At 36.7% G+C, this 17,885-nt stretch overlaps 1 protein-coding gene across 1 annotated transcript in view; it reads left to right on the top strand.

The window, feature by feature from the left end:
• The window catches only part of LOC149290543 (1-phosphatidylinositol 3-phosphate 5-kinase-like), a 66,466-nt gene extending 57,583 nt beyond the window's left edge, over positions 1-8,883 (top strand). Inside the window, exons 37-41 of the mRNA XM_089488466.1 lie at positions 192-295; positions 3,517-3,645; positions 4,186-4,447; positions 7,424-7,498; positions 8,768-8,883. Of these exons, the coding sequence (XP_089344592.1) occupies positions 192-295; positions 3,517-3,645; positions 4,186-4,447; positions 7,424-7,498; positions 8,768-8,883 (686 nt within the window). The remainder of the gene's footprint in view (positions 1-191; positions 296-3,516; positions 3,646-4,185; positions 4,448-7,423; positions 7,499-8,767) is intronic.
• Positions 8,884-17,885: the final 9,002 nt, after the last annotated feature.

The raw sequence follows: 17,885 nt of genomic DNA, 5'->3' as shown, positions 1-17,885 counted from the left end.
TCTCTTCCTGATTGTTGAAGATCTTCCCTCGACGCTTTTGCTCCGCTCTGATTTGATACAAAACATTTTAGAAGGCTAGTTCTCATTAGTAGGACCTTTTGGTTTAAGTGCTGTCATGTTTTTATATAAAAAAAACCAGCAATGTTTTCACTTGAATGAATTCTCCATTAACCCACGCTATTTTTTCCTAGATGACCGGTTCATTTTGAAGCAGATGCCTCGGCTGGAAGTTCAGTCCTTTCTTGACTTTGCCCCTCACTATTTCACATACATCACAAATGCTGTACAGATGAAGGTATGAGATGTTCTTGTAGTTTAACCTCACATATCATAACCCAACTTCAAAGAAAATACCTTTAGCAAATCTGTCTTTCTTTCTTTTATTGCAACATATTTGATAAGAGCAGCTATGAGTGCAGAAACTATAGTCGAAACCCAGATATGACAGAAGAAGAAACTATATGCGTAGAATAGGTTGGCAGAAAAAATAGTGGCAGTAATAAGATGTTGAGAGGTTGGGTATTCTGAGAGATGCATCACAGTGAATTTCTCGGCCAGTTGTGGGTTTATTGAAAGAGAAAAGGCTAATTGGGATAATCTAGAAGTGGACAGAAAATGGCATGGCAGGTTGGGAAAAATAAAGGTTTGAGATGAATTTAAGACAGAGGGCAATTTGGTAACAAAGGTGCAGAGTAGGGCATGCTAAACACTAGAGTAGGGTAGCAGGGAGAAAAGGGGCAAAGCAAGACCAACTGGTATATGTCCTAATGTGTAGCAAGCGAATGGCTGCGGTTTAAATTCTGCCTTTTAAGTTTAATGTTCTATATTAATTTACGTTATATATTTTGACAGTGCCCTGTGTAGGACACACTCCTGTATCCTATTTAATATGCCGTTTATGCCGTGAATAAGTTGAGATGAAACATATCATCTAGGGTGACCACATTTTATTTTCTGCCATTCAGGGACACACTATGAAGCGGATGAAATTACATACACAGGCGTATATTTTATATATACACTGATTCACATATATACACAATCACATACACATAAAATACATCTTATATTACAACATATCTCAAACAGTGATTCACATATACTAATATATATTATTTGGAAGCCATACGTTATTACATCTAATCTACATATAGCATTACAGAGAATTAACTCCTTTATTACCAGGCATTACACACACAGTCACACAAACAGTGACAAACAGACAAACACAGTCACATACACACATACCTGGTGCTGGTAGCAGCTTACACTGAGCTTGGTGTGAAGTGGAAACTTCAGGAGAGGCTTCCAAACTCTCAGGCAATCAGGGGAGTTGAGATGTCTCTCCTGGTTGGCCTCATTCACTCCGGACAATGCAGGCATGCTTGGGACCTGAGACTTAAAGTCCCATTGCAGGACTGTTCAGGCAATCTGGGACATGTGGTCACCCTAATGTCATCCATAACTATGCAATATGAAGTCATTTTATCCTACAAATAAGTCCAAACTATTGAAGCGCAACCTGTTCTCAGATGAGCAAGTCTTGCCGTTTTGTTGTACATGTTTTAAGAGAAACTTGCCGGAGCTGGCCCTCCATACTGTATAGATAATTCAATGAGTTCTATAATGAATTCTATAGTTGTTTATTGAATAAATCCCTGGTATTAAAAATAGCAAGGGTAGTAAATAACATGCTCCAAAGAGAATTTTTGTTCTGAGCAAGACTTGGAATACTTCTAGCTTAACAGGCAACCCACATGCTGTTGCGCATAGCGATAGTGGTGTTGGCATGGCTGTGACCTTGCAGGCATGTGTCCAAGCTTGCAGAGTACTAAATATATATGCATGGAGAAAAATAAAGCAAGGTAGAAGTATCGAGCTAGTCATTTTATAAACTTCTTGTCTTGAATACCTGCTGTTACTGGGACTTAGAATAGAGATAACAACATGTTTTTGCACTTGATTACAATTTTGCATGTTTTGGACCCACAATATGGGCATTTGCATTTCAAGGTGGCACATGAAAAAAGAATAATTTCTGCATTGCGCTTCATTTTCTTTTTAACCCTAGATTGGACTGTATATTAAAACTAAAAAGACTAAAGCAGTTAGAAGAGGCACGTTCATGCTCCGTATATCGCAATCATGACTCATTTGTTAAGGATGCCAGAGTTGCATTATTACATATGTTTTATTAAACAATACATTTTACTTGCCTCTGCTTCTACATTTTAATATTTGAGATGTGAAGGCCAGCAAACTTTTATAGTAACTATGCTCAGCTTGATAGTCTGGTTTTGAGAGCCAGCAGACCCCAAGCTGCCACTTTGAAAACAGCTATTAAGTGTTAAGAAAAAATATTTTTCCGTTGAGCACAGAACACAGCGTCGTGTACGGTAATGTAGATAAGCGATGAAGAAAACTTAGTTCTATTTTATTTTGGTCCAATAAACTTTATCTGCAGGACTACCATTGTTGTCAGTAATGTGATGTTTTGGGTGACTTCCCCTGCTCAAACTCCACACTAAGCTGATTCTTTATGGCAATGCCAATTAATTTTGTTCCTTTTAGACTTATTAGTATTAGTTCACACGGTTTCCTTAGCCCGATCTACTACACTGACTCCTTGCCTTGTGGTAAACAATAGAATGGCTCAGTGAGAATACCACGTTAGATGATTAAGACTGAGCCATTCTGTTGTTTTTTTAAAACAAGGTAGTATGAAAAGGAGCCAGGGAGTTTGTATAGTAGATTTGGCCAAGATAACATAAAATGTATAATTTAAAACTGAAAACAGGAATGGTTTAAAAAAAAAAATAGCACAATATATTTAAAAAAAAAAAAAAAATTTTATGAGAGATACTAGTGTAAAAAATAAATAAAATAAAAATACTTGATGGGCAGACTACTGCAGACCTAACCACCAGTGATGGTCCAATATTTACGATTGGCGAAAGAGTATAATAGAGGTGCTGAGAGCAATTCCAGATGTAGTGCCACAATAAATTCTTATTTTTTATTTTCTTTTGCCCTTGGTGTATGTTGTAGATGAGGGGATGCCCTGGTGGGCCTTTACTGCTTTTCTCAGACTATTTACAATTACAGATGTGTCCTTTTGCTAGCAGGACTTGCATCTACATGCATTTTTAATGTTGTCAATGGTGCTAAAAAAAGGTTTCTATGAAAAAGATGCTTAAATGGTTTGCCCTGACATTTTGTGGGTTTGTGGGTTTATAAATAGTGCATTTATTCAGTGCACGCCTTCCTAATTATTAGATATGACAAAAGTAAAAAAAAAAATAAAAAAAAAAAGTTGGCTTTTTTTTCCGGATGTTTGGAGTATAAAAAAACAAAAAAAATCTATGGTCTTCAAAGATTTATTGTACTTTTGAGAACACTTTGTGATTTTCGGAATTATATTAACGGCTGCTTTTGTTTAGCTTGTTACACGGCAGTCTTTTGTTGAAATCGCGTTGGTCACGCATTGATTTAGTTTCTGCTTCGTTAAATCTATAGAGACCCACGGCTTTGGCAAAGATTCTGGGAGTGTATCGAATTGGTTATAAGAATTCTCAGAACAACACAGAGAAGAAGCTGGACCTCTTGGTCATGGAAAACCTTTTTTATGGCAGAAAGATGGCTCAGGTGAGAAAAATGGGGGCTTACGTTTTAACCCTTCCCATGCAGAATGATGGGGTCAAAATGCACTTAGCTGCAGTTCCAGAGTAAACTGTTTTGGAAGCCAGTATACTGGTGAATTTGCATAGGTTGGTAATTTTATTTCTACTTGTTAATTGAAGGAATGCATCCGTGTATAACAGAAATGTCGAGTGGCCATTCAAGCAGCGCAATACTTAGAATATGAGGGGGGGTGCTGTCATCTAGGCCCACATTGCTAACCACGTATCACATACGTAGTTGCCACTCTAAGCCTTATTCTACATATAGCTTGTGTTTTTTCCGTTTGACTGTCAATGTAATTGGAATCTTTAGTTTAAGCATTCACTTGATGGTAGTTCAGATATATTTAATCTCTCCCTTCTCCTTGCAAACCTTACAAAAGTAACTTGAACTTAACCATCAGCAACTTTAAAAATTGTGGAGTATTAACTTTACTTTGGGGGGGGAAAAAAATTAAATAAAAAATCCTGCTGTTTTTTTTCCCCCTTCATTGGGGTGTTCTAGGTTTTTGATCTGAAGGGCTCCCTCAGGAACCGTAATGTGAAAACAGATACTGGAAAGGAAAGCTGTGATGTGGTCTTGCTGGATGAAAACTTATTAAAGATGGTGCGGGATAACCCTTTGTACATCCGATCACATTGCAAATCTGTCCTTCGAGCATCTATACACAGCGACTCTCACTTTCTGTCCAGTCACCTCATCATTGACTACTCTTTGTTGGTGGGCCGTGATGACACCTCAGACGAACTAGTCGTTGGAATCATCGGTGAGCGTGGTTTTCCACTGTATTTTTAAACCTCTTCTCATTATTGTCTGTAGAGCACCAACACGTTTTACAATTTGTTTATTTAAATAGTTCCAAAAATGTGGTGGATAATTACGAATTGCTGTCTGTAGATACATGGGATGTATTTCCAAGTAAGCTCCCAAAACATTCAAGAGCTCCACCTGCTCTAGTGAATAACACTTTTGCTGCTAAGTGTTAGCGCACTCGAAAGCGGGCACTGATGGTTGTTGCCATAGAAACTGTAAAAACCTGTGTAAAGCTTTAGTGTTATGTTTTCTGTTGTAGTAGGGAGGGTATTACCTTTTATAGGTGGGGTAGAGTTGGTATTCATAGTCAGTGGTTTTGCCGTGTTCTGTATTTCCACATGGCTTTCTTGATTGCATGCGGAGTAGCTGGTGTCTACCTAGTATTATCAGAACACAATTTACAGTTGGAAACTTTCATTTATCTGCACTTAAAAATATTTGACCCCCATCCGCTTCCTCTGTGATCTGAATGAGGCATCTCTGCTACATGTCGTGATAATCTTATGCCTTCTACGTGGATACAGATTAACCAGAATCAGAATTACATGAAGCAAATACTTCAGAGAAAAGGATTAGTCAGGAGTCGCAAGAACTGATGAATATATGAATGAATTACTAAAGGCTGCCTTTCAGCCGATAGCACATAGTTTATATTAATGAAACAGTTTTGTATTGGCTGGTAATTCCTCCGAGTTCTGGTTCATCTGCGTTTTAATTTAGTTTGAGGGTGGTATATAAAGCCCTACTTAATGGTACACGTAATGGAATGGAGTGTGAAATAGATTCCCTGTAAGAAAATTTAGGAAATCTAATTTTCTCTTTTTTTCCCATGGGGTATGTTGGTTAAATGACTTTCTGAAAAGACAAAAACAATTCTGTGTGAATTTTCATACACAAATGCAGCTTCTATGTATTTTCACAATGGATCCTATATAAGCAAGAGTTCTTTTCCAGAAATTGATTTGAGATCCCTCTCATAGTGCGGTTTCCTGAATGAGATATTGTATTCCATAATGGGTGATTGTAGGTTAAAAAATGTCATTTATACCTGCATCATTGTTGATCTAGAAGACCAAAAAAGCATTAAATTTCAAATTGCACCTCAAAAGAGGGAAATAACTTCTTTCTGCCCTCAAAGTGACTTTGGCAAGATTTAGTGAATCATGTAATTGGCCTTTTATTGAGCTTTGTATCCCAGTATATTGTGGTTTTGTTACAACAGATTCAGGGCATTTTAAAAGCTTTCATTGAATTTCAAAACTCAACTTTTCTTTACTGTAAAGAGCCCTTTCTGATGGAACCAGAATGTTTGAAAACTCATTTTCTTCAGTATCAATGGATAGCCTCCGTAGATGATACTTTGTTTCTCTCTCTGATTTTCTTTTCTACTGATCGTATAATGATCATGGCTCCATAAACCTGCATTCATGATCCCAGTGTAAATGATCTGGATTGACCCACATGGACCTCAACTCCTCTCCTCTGGCGCAGTTATGACGATCATGAGATTCAGCATCCAAACCATGATGGTGTAACTGCATTTGTGCATCTAAGTTCTCATGAAGAGGTTTAACATTTTTCTAAACCACATTTATTGCATTTCCCAAAATGAAGTCTTGTCTTCCGCTTGAATGCACCCCCCCCCCCCCTGACTTGGCCAATTAGCATGTCAGAGAAATAACATCGAGTTCCGATTGTATTATGTGAAACAAATAGTTTCACTGTTAGATGAAAGCTTTATGTCCACAGGTTTATATTATTCTGGGATTAAACCATTATTACAGAGAGAATAATGGTGTTACGGTGATACTCCAAAGCAATGTTGAGATTTGTGTATCTTTGAGATGCGAAAAAGGATTTTTTCCTTCAAATGTTCTTATTTATATTCATAGCATATTAATACGTTGAAGAAAAAAAACCTATCACTTTGGTGTGTTCATTATTTGGATTTTAATATAGAGCTCTGATGAAAGCTATGTACCCCTCTCCCCATGGAAATTAAGAAGAAATCCCAAACGATCAGAGTACCGCTGACTGCGAGCGAACAATAACATTACAGCTTTACCCTAGTTTGTCTCTGTCAGGCCTGGAATGACCATCGTGTACAACCTGCAAACTAAAAATCCCTCTGTGACACACAAATGTATATACGTCTTACCTTTCCTTGATGCAGCATGTTAAGCCGAGTGAGTGGCATTGACACGTTACAACTGAGGGCAATTCTGAACTTGGACTGAAGGGGAGTGGGCATGTTTTTTTGTGTGTTTACATATATATGTATATTTTTAAATCAGAGTGCTAAGCCAAGGTTTTGAGATTTGTTTTTCCCCCATCCATACTGTGTGATCATGACTGCCTCATTGGCGGTTCATATCGTGCTTTATAAATCTTGTTTTAGAAATGGTACAGAATTTCGCTGAACAGATGGTATTGCAAGGGAACGGAGGTAATTAGATGAGTCATACCTTCCAGGAAAATGATGTCCAAGGCTGATGAGTAACCAAGGCATTGATTCAGCATCTTAAATATATATTTTTATTGCTTTTTGTTTTTAATTTAGTTGATTTGCAACTGAGTGATACAAGGATATTTTTCTAAAACTCTGCATTTTGCAGTTCCATATACTAAACAAACACACGTAGCTGTTCACAGATTAAAATAAGATGTATGTATTCATTAAAACAATGGGGAAAGGTGTTTTAAGATATGCAGGATGATTCCTCATTAATTTGAGAATATAAATTTGAGATACCTTTCCCCGTCTCTCCCCTGTTTAGTTGATGACTGGTTCCGGGAAATGGAAGGAGGAGGAGCAGGGAGAGAACATTAGAACAGGAGATTAATCACATAATGCTGGATTTGCCACTCTTAATCTTAATCGTTTTGATACATTATTTTAAAAGGTAACATTTTTAATGTCTATCAACAGATTACATTCGGACGTTCACATGGGACAAAAAGCTTGAAATGGTGGTAAAGTCAACTGGTATCTTAGGTGGTCAGGGTAAGGCACATCTTTCTCATTGTGTTATTCTACTTATGCACCACCGTAATTGCTGACATTAGGGAGCACGTCCCTTCAAGTTTCACAGTACATGGTATGGTACTATGCCTAGATTATGCGTATTGATTTATTCATAACGTTTGGAGTCTGCAGATGAGGAGAACTTGTCAACCATCCAACCTCATAATGCATCACGAAGGGCCCACCACAGTGTGCTTGCCTTCAAAGCTGTGCTGAACAGACCCTTTACCATGCATGATTAAGTCAATGCGATGGCAAGGAGCTGAAACATATATACAAAATTTATTTGTCGTCTTGTTTACAGAAAACTGATATCTCTTTTTACTGAAAACCTCAGTTAGTGTGTTTTCGTATGATGGCCTATTCTATTATTCATTCAGGTCTTTGTTTAATGAAGTCATTCAGGGTGCACCCTACCTAATCAACTTATTCTATCTACCATGATAAGGAGAATTGGTTTGATAAAAGGTTAATTAGTGCATTGCAATAAAATGTTTTAAGCCATTTTAGTTTTGCCTGTGGTTATACCATGCAAATAAACATTATTATAAACAGGGAACACAAAATAGTTTACTGTTTAACCCCTTTATGACCACAGGTTTTACTCCCCATAGCGACGAGCTTTTGTTTGCCAAAGACAGGGTTTTACAAAAAGGTGATACAAAGTGGTATTAAGTGATTTTAATGAATACTGTGCCAAAAACAGGAAAATAAGTTAGGTGCCAATGATTAAGTAAAATGATTTATCTTCAGCAACAACAAAATGTTCTCTTACATACTACACAATTTGGGGCAGGCCCTTTTCCATTCCAGCATTACTGTGCACCAGTGCAGGGCTGTCTTAACAGCATTATAGGCCCTGGGCGAAGCAATGCACTGGTGCCCCTACACCCCCTAAAACAAAAAACGTGAATTACACATATATACATATACACATACAACTGCCCTTACAAATGCCTGCCCATACATACACCTATACTTCCCATACGTACGCCTGCACATACACGCATACACTGGGGCTTACACACGCCTGCCTATAGACACACACATACACCTGATGAAAGTCTGCAATGATTGAAACGTTGACTTGACTTTGAATAAAGAAAAGTTGTTAACTTGAAGAACTGGAGTGCTGACCATCCTTTGAGAGTGATATATATATATATATATATATCTGAATCTATTTCTGCTACAGAATCTAATCTTTTTTAGCAGACATTGTTTCACTGACAGTGTGTTTGTTTCTAGGAAAAATGCCAACTGTGGTGTCTCCTGAACTTTATCGAACTCGATTTTGTGAAGCAATGGACAAGTATTTCTTGATGGTTCCTGACCACTGGACAGGTCTTGGTGGGAACTGTTGAAGAGAGCTCCAAACTGTGTTTCCTCTCTTGGAAAGCTATGTTAGAAACATTTTTATATCCATCCATCATTTGTCAAATAACTACAAATTGTTTAGTTACAGATGTCAGAATTAGAAGGTTCCATTAAGGTTGTATAAACATTTTATCACACACATTTTAACAAATGGGGACTGCAAAGTTGACGTGTATTGAAGGGGGGGCATATATTGTACAGATAATTATTCCTAGGTATGCTTGTAAGCACAATGCTTTTTTCCGTGGAATAATGGATAAAAGGTAATTGTTTTGACTGCTATGCAGCCAGTATTCCAAATTCCCGTTGTGTTCTCAACTCTATGGAGTATGCTGTCTTCAAGATGTGTTTTTATCTTTTGCAGTTTAGTTTTTTGTTTGTTTTTATATGACTGCAGGTACATTTGCCATAATGCACTAATGTACTTACAGTTAACCTATTGTCAGAAGACCCTGTTATATGCACAGACAACCTCAAAAAAGATAATTTATAACGATACCCTGCTTTTTAAACATCTGCACTCTTTTGCATATTGCATTCAGTGTCACAATAACCTTTTTGATGCTTAGGGTTCCCATTGGTTGCTGTGTTTATACTACAACTAGATACCAATTTCATGGATATTGTTGAGATAATCACCCAAAGGTAGTTTTAACAATACAAGCTAGTACATGTGTTTTTAAGATCTTTGACATGAATGTCTGTAGGGTCCTATATTTTTGTAGCCTTTTGTTTTATCTTCATGTACATAGGTTCCACAAAAGCACTAAGCTACTGATGATATCCTTGTGAACAATGACGGTAAGAAAAGTGAGAATGACATACCTGGAAACATGATAAACTTTCTAGAAAACAGATGATTAAAAAAAGTTGTACGCTTTTGAATTGCAGATGTGTTCATAGAACACCTTTTGTATTGATAGCATTGCATCAATATATCTAGAAATGAATAACACCCTGAGTTCTACTGTTTAAAGGAAGTACTTCACTCCAGATGCATATTACATTACGTATTCCCCTTGTTACAATTCTGTGCAACAGTAGAACACAAGCAACAAATCTTACAGAATTATTGCATGTGAATACTATTAAACCAAGTTCAGTGTATGAAGGTTCTCATACTATGTTTGGTTGTTTTAGGGTCCAAGATGAATAGTGTGTTGTATAACTAAAACATATGTTATCAGAGTATGGATTTGGTTGTCCAGCAGCTAGGAGAAGGGACCACTTTGGTACTGACAATAGACCTCAATAAGATCACACTTTGTGTTAATCACAAAAGACCACAATGGTCTTACCTAGTTAATAAAATGAAGTTTTAGATCTCTATATAGTATGCTAAGTATTAAATGTGCAAAGTTTAGTTCATGCCCTTGGATTGGAGTTGGCTTTTTGGCTCCAAGGAACATGTAGTTTTGTAAATGGAGCTCTGGATATAAATCCATTGTACAAACATAACAGAGGTGCTGTCACCCTAACATCCTCTATTTGCAGCATAAACACACTTGATAAATATGTGCTACTTTCCGTTATTAGCGCTGCAGTTCACTTTAGTTTATACTAAGGTTTTAAGGTTTTTATTCTTATATGGGTGGGTTGATTGCTAGCAGAAAGAAATGTGCAATTTTCATGTTCCCTGCAATATCATAATCCTATCATGTGTCTAGGAAGAAGTTGAATTTGTTTTATTTTATGATTGCTGTAGAAAGCTTTTATTTTTGTTTAAATTCTTAGAGAAAATGTGTTATTTAGCGAAACCAGTTAAAATATTTGCACTTTTTGGCAATTGGGTTACCATCATACCATGTACAAGGTAAATACATCAATTAAAGCTAGTTATTCTTTATACATATTTGATGTGTGACCTCTTAGCTTTGTGTTTTTATTGCAAAAAAAGTAGTTTTTACAGGCCATTGCATAATAGAATAGTCACATTATTGAAGCCATCATCTCTGTTGTAGATAGATGAATAGTACAACAAATGGCTTCATAATATAGAATAGAAATTCATTTACCTCAAATGTACAGCCCATTTGGGTACTTCTACAAGTATTAGTTGTAAGTTAATATCGAGTTGACAGTAACTATCGTATTTCATTGACAACTCTGATTATGTAGGTTTGGTGCAGAACGTATCAATCTAGCCATCTTGAACATGAATGTTTAATTTTGGTTGCTGCTCATTATCTTAATTTATTGCCTGTGTAGAAATCAAGACTCTAGCGAGTCCAGAGATAGTAGGTAGCCTATGGCTAATGAAAGGTAACATTTGGTAGCTAATTTCAGTGGCATTAGAAAAGTGTGAAAATGATCTTCTGAATAACCTGATTTGGTCATAATGGGAGAGATGAGTGATGATGCTTTACAGTAACTCTTCGCTCTTCATCTTTTAAACAAAATATAAAATATATAAATGCCAGGATTTGCAATTTGCTTTTTAGAGGGAGTATTTGCAAATGCTTATCCACAAGTACTGTGAACCATCAGACCAAAAGTTTAGTCTGTATACTTGAACGTTAATACAATTTCCAAAGTCGCACAACAACAATTAGTATTCATTAAGAAAATCATTAAATTATGAATTAAAATTAATATCTTTCGTTGTTTTCACATTTATGTGGAGGTCTTCCACTTTGTCCACGTTTAAAAAAAATAAATAAAAAAAAATAAAATAAAAAATACACCACTTTCCACGCACACCTTGTGATATACGTTTACATGTAAATACACTCTGGTATGTCTACGTATCCTGAAAATGTTAAGTGTTAGGGACACAATATAAGGGGTTCCTGTTGTATGGTTTCACAGAATCATAATTTCTCACCAGGTTTACTCCATAAAATTCATGTACTGTGTGTTTATGATAAAATTCTAGTACGTATACACTGGGATGTATATTGGTTTTGTGCGAATGTTTTTTTTGTAAATATTTTTCTCCCCCTGGAGTAGTATTTTTCTGCCCTGTTAATTATTCTAATGCCAGTAGACCCACATTTACACTCCATATATAAATATTAGCTAATTAATTTCCCTTGGGACTAAGTTATTAAGCAGCCCCATCTGTGTCTAGAGATTATTTAGTCTTCCAGTGTTTATGATCAAAACATTGATCAGCTTTATAAAAAATATTCTGTTTATTTAAGCAACCTTTCCCTATGGCCTTTCTATATAAGAGTGCCCTTCCAGATGCTTGTAAATTGAACATCATATCACATTATTACAAATAAAATAAAACCTCAGTCTTCTGTATAGATCCAACTTTGTAAAAGATAGCCTTATGTTTTATTTTGTAACGCACATTAAAACCTATTTTTATTAAATAGAAATTTATAGACTGTAAAGCAAAATATTAAACACATTTTGTAAAGCTTGTTTAAAACCGGTTTTGCCTATTTTAACTTTAGTTACTCATGATAGTGTACACTGACATTCACTGATGGATCCAGTTAATTGATTAGTCACACTGGTTTAATTCATGTACTTGTCATTAAGTTAAACCGAAACCTTTATAGGCACCTTAGTCAATGAGAATTGCCTACTACCATGTTCTACAGTAATGTAACTTGTTCTGTTGTTCTATGTACATTTTTTTTTTCTGTGCTTATTACTTAATGCTCTGTTTTTGTTTTTTTTTAACCATTCATGTATTGTTAAATCTTGAGCAGTTGTACAGATTAGTAATGTATATATTTGATTCCAGGATGTTCTAATTATTTTATACGACTCCAACTTGCTAACCTGTAACAGAGCAACTACATCCATTGACTTCTCTAAGAATCGTGTTGTTTATAAAAGGCATAATAAATGTATGGACCAGTTTAGTTTGTTTTGTTTTGGGCGTTTTCATATTTTTGGGTTTTTATATAGGGTGTTTGGGTGAGATTCTAAAAATGCAGGTGAAATGTGACCTATCTAATGTGACAATTGATATAATAAGTCATTCACCTATAGGAGATGAGGAAAGGGCATATCTTATACCTGCTTTTCACTAGTGTATGTCCTTCCAGTAATTTTCAGTATGTTGGAAAATATAAGGCCAGCTTCCATGACCAGTCTTAATGTTGATTGGTGTCAACGGTGGTTAGAAAAAAATAAAACATGGCTGGTAAGCAAATGTTATTTAGTAGACTTGTGCATCCAGATACATATGAATGTTAATTTGTTAAAGTTTTTGATTCTTACGAATTTCAGAAAACAAGGAGGGGACCCCCAACAAAGCAACTGTAAACAAAGGCGAACACTTCAAATTCCAATTTGAATTTCGTTATTTTTTTTCGCTCCCTCCCTACCTTCTCAGATGGCTGCTTCCCCGTTCTCCGTTCTCTGTTCTTCACTCTATGTTCCTACAGAATCAGGGATGGAACAGGAGGAGAGGCAGAATCGGAGCCAGAGCAGTGTAGTAGGAGAAATGTGGAAGCAGAGACAAAAAAAAACAAACCTCGGTTTCTGAATTTTAACATATCAAAGGGCAGAAAACTAAATCTGTCATCGGAAAACAGAATGGACCAAAAAGGAAACTAGAAATTTGTTGCTTGTTCATGTGGACCTGAAAACAATTCTATTATCTAGAGATCGATAGGAAACCGCCTAACTAGAGTGATTCTATGGGGTGTGCAACATTTTAGACAACTGATATTATTAGTTTTCTAGATAGTCAAAAGTAAGTCTACAAATTTGTCAATGGGTTTTATCTCATTTTATCCACCATAAAGAAGGTAATGCAAACATGAGGAGAGGGGTCCAAAGATTAAATAGGACTTTAGTTTTTTGCCACACTTACTTTGTTCAATCACAATTCCCCTGTATTGTGTTTAGTTTGTTCTCATGGTCTCTTCATACACAAACAATAAAAATAAAATGTACAATATAGTGCAGCCAATATATTACCAAAAATAATTGTGTTTTGTATTACACTCACAACTTTAATATACAGATTGCCCCCAAGAGGTAATCACATTTTCTTTCTGTGTTCTTTGCAAATCTTTCCTATTACTTTCAGAACAAATATAGCTCAGGCCAGTTTATGGAAAATGTTATATGTATGTGTGTGTATTTTACTCACAAGCAGGAGATGAAAATCAGCACTTCGACCAAATGAAAATAGAGACCCTGTGCCCTAAAGGAACTGCCACAGGAGAACACGTATAATCGGTTAAAACAATAGATTTCATAGACTTTGCCAGAATTTGTACCAAGCTTTCATTTCGCTAACCATATAATTACACAATTTGCAACTTTGTAGACAGGTTTTTGACATGAAGGCCAGCCAAGTGAAATTTTCATAATTGGTGAAAACCCTTTCCCCTGAAGTTTGGTGAAAGTAAACTACGTAATAAGATGTTTTTTGAAGTGTGTGTTCCCGGGGAAAAAAGGCTCCAGCTTCCCCGTGCTTGCTCAGTGTTATTATTTTAAGAATATATGTTTAAAACGTCTAAAAAAAAAAAAAAAAAAAATTAAAAAAAAAAGTTTAGTGGTTAGTTTCCAAAACACTTTACTATTTCCTTCACCATTAATAGTTTTTTCTTTTTCTTCCCCCGCTACATTTTCTATTCTAAGGTGCCAAAGAAGATACCACAGCAGCTGCTACTGGGTGTTCTAGTTCAAAGCTTCATAAAATACCTTCTGTACCATTTGAAATTTCCTTCCAAGCTTCTGGCCAGAGACTGTCTGTTGGACCACATCTTGGTTACTTGACAGGGATAAACGTATTTTATTGCAATCCAGCATTTGTATCTGTTTCCTTAATGTGTTTGCTTAATCTAATCTCATGTCAAAACTACCCAATTAACAAAGCATATGCTCCACATCTTGTGTTTACCCAATTTTGTTTGGATATTCACACACACACACACACACACACATTTAATAAAATTAACTCTATTTTCTATTCTAGTCTATGCACAAGCCACTATGAAAGTCAGCCCCACTTGGGATATTAAAAATAAAACGATTGATTAAGCCATGTTCCAGTGTCCATGGAACCTCATAACAATTAGATCTTAAAGAGATACATTGGTGAAGACTGTATTGGATGCTCAGTCGCAGGTCTTGGATATCCAAGACCTGTTGTGAGTTGCCGAAGTCTTTTTTTTTTTTTTTTTTTTTTTTTTTTAATATATTTTATTTTTACAAGCAAAGGATAAAGTACACAAAAAGTTATTGTAAGTTAGGGAAAAAAATATGTATATACATGTCTAAATGTATAGTACAAAAGAACATGCAACAGATATTGTGAAAATGTCATAATCCAAGAGAGAAAAAAAGTTTTTTTAAATATAGGTTGAGGTATCTAAGATGGTAGATCAGTAAAGCTTTGGTGGTCAATGAAATCCTTTTGTGTGTATAAGAAGTTTTGTACATAGAGAAGTTGCAAGGGGTTTTTAATTTGAAACTGAAATATAGAATGTTTTAGATTGTTTTTGGCTTCCTCCCAGCAGACCCCTAGAAGCTACCGGGAGAATTATTGGTTGACGTAATAAGGGTAGTTACAGGAGATGCAGTGAACATAGCTTACCCAACGTAAAATAAAAATGTCTATAAATGCGTAACAGTTTTTTGGGGGTATTTTAAGTAGAAAAGTATAGCAAACAAAGACTAAGATTTAGAAAATCGCTATGGCATTAAGAAAAGAAAAAAAAAGAAATTGCTATATCCTGGCAAGTAGAAACCGCATAATGCAGTGAAAATATTAGTCATGTTTTCTTGGAAGTACACTACAGTTTTCAAATTAAGTTTCATATATTGCTTTTAGAACCATTGGAACTATAATAGTATGGAAATGGTGTAGAAAAGAACAAAGTAGGTACTCATTATACACGCTTAATATACAGAGAGGGAGAGGTGGCACTCAGAGGAAAAAGCGGAGCCCAAGGAGGAAGGGGTGCAGTCGAAGAGGTGTAGCCTGGGCGGGTGGGGTAAAATAAAATTAGGGGGTGTGTGTTTAGCCATAGGGCAGCGCAAAACTTAAATACGCCACTCCTTCAACCACTATTAAATGCACAATAACTTGACAGAAGGCTTCTACTTAGTAAGATGTAACAAAATCCTAGTAACACATTTTGTATTGAGTGAAGTTTATTTACTAGATTTTGAGTTCAACTGAAATAGTCTCTGCCAGTTATTGATTATGGGGATGTAGAATACCTTATCTGCGTCACAAATCCATCCTGACAAACAATGTTTAATATATATATAATATATATACACAATATCTCACAAAAGTGAGTACACCCCTCACTTTTTTGTAAATATTTTATTATATCTTTTCATGTGACAACACTGAAGAAATGACTCTCTGCTACAATGTAAAGTAGTGAGTGCACAGCCTGTATAACAGTGTAAATTTGCTGTCCCCTCAAATAAAACTCAACACACAGCCATTAATGTCTAAACATGTTCAATGTTGATGACTATGGTAGACTGGAGAACAGAGATGTTAATCAGTTCCAATGATTCCTTCAAGCCTTTAGTTGAATGGATTAGGGGGTGGCTGAGTGACAGGACACAGAGGGTTGCAGTCAATGGCGTATATATTGGAGCAAGGTCTTGTTACCAGTGGGGTACCTCAGGGATCTGTACCCATTCTCTTCAATATTTTTATTAGTGATATTGCAGAAGGTCTTGATGGAAAGGTATGTCTTTTTGCTGACAACACAAACATTTGCAACAGGGTTGATGTTCCTGGAGGGATTAGCCAAATGGCAAATGATTTAGGTAAACTGGAAAAATGGTCAGAGCTGTGGCAACTGGCAATTAATGCGGATAAATGCAAAGTAATGCATCTAGGGCATAAAAACCAGGGACAGAGTATAGAATACGTGATACTGTCCTAACATAGTAACATAGTAACATAGTTCATAAGGTTGAAAAAAGACCAAAGTCCATCAAGTTCAACCTATATACATATTGTGTCCCTACTGTGTTGATCCAGAGGAAGGCAAAAAACCCTTATGAAGCAGATGCCAATTGCCCCATACCAGGGGGAAAATTCCTTCCCGACTCCAAATATGGCAATCAGAATAAATCCCTGGATCAACGTTCTGTCCCTATTACCGTATTTGCTCGATTATAAGACGACCCTGATTATAAGACGACCCCCCAAAATCTGAATATTAACTTAGGAGAAAAGAAAAAGCCTGAATATAAGACGACCCTAAAGGAAAAAAGTTTTACCAGTAAATGTTAATTCATGTAAACTATTTTTTTTAATAAAAGCTATGATTGAGAAAAATATTTTTTTTGTTTTTATTTCTTGTATTTTCCAGCCTGTCCCCCAGTTACGCACATCTGCCCCCAGGCTTGCCACACCAATATGGCACTGTGGCCCATGATATGCCTTTTAACCCTCTATATGCCACTGTGCCCCATGGTATGCCTTTTGACCCCCTATATGCCACTCTGCCTCCAGAAATGCCTTATACCCCTATATCCCATTCTGGCATTTAGGGGGTTAAAATGCATATTATGGGGCAGAGTGGCATATAGGGAGGTATAAGGCATTTCAGGAGGCAGAGTGGCATTAAGGGAGTTAAAAGGCATTGTATAGAGCACTCTGCCTCCAGAAATGCCTTATACCCCTATATGCCACTCTGGCATTTAGGGGGTTAAAAGGCATATATATTGGGGCAGAGTGGCATATAGGGAGGTATAAGGCATTTCAGGAGGCAGAGTGCTCTATTAAATGCCCCCTTAACGCCACTCCAGAAATGCCCTATGCCCCCATTTAACTAACACACACACACACACTCTCTCCCCCCCCTCCCCTCTCCTCTCTCCTCTCTCCCCTCTCAGCCCTCTCTTACCAGTGCTTCCAGCCGGGGCAGCGGGTTGACGTCGCCTTCTGCTGCAGCCGGAAGGAGGTGGAGTTGGCAGCGGGGGTTTGTATGCGTCCGTCGCGTATACTTTCCCCGGCTGTCAGAGATCAGAGATCTCTGACAGTCGGGGAAGGTCTACGCGACGGACGCAGACAACCCCCGCTGCTAGCCACACC

This window comes from Sceloporus occidentalis, unplaced genomic scaffold, assembly GCF_023333645.1.
Source record: "Sceloporus occidentalis isolate IW3139 unplaced genomic scaffold, rSceOcc1.0.p SCAF_38, whole genome shotgun sequence".
Lineage (NCBI taxonomy): Eukaryota > Metazoa > Chordata > Lepidosauria > Squamata > Phrynosomatidae > Sceloporus > Sceloporus occidentalis.
This window is presented reverse-complemented; position numbering and strand designations above follow the sequence as displayed.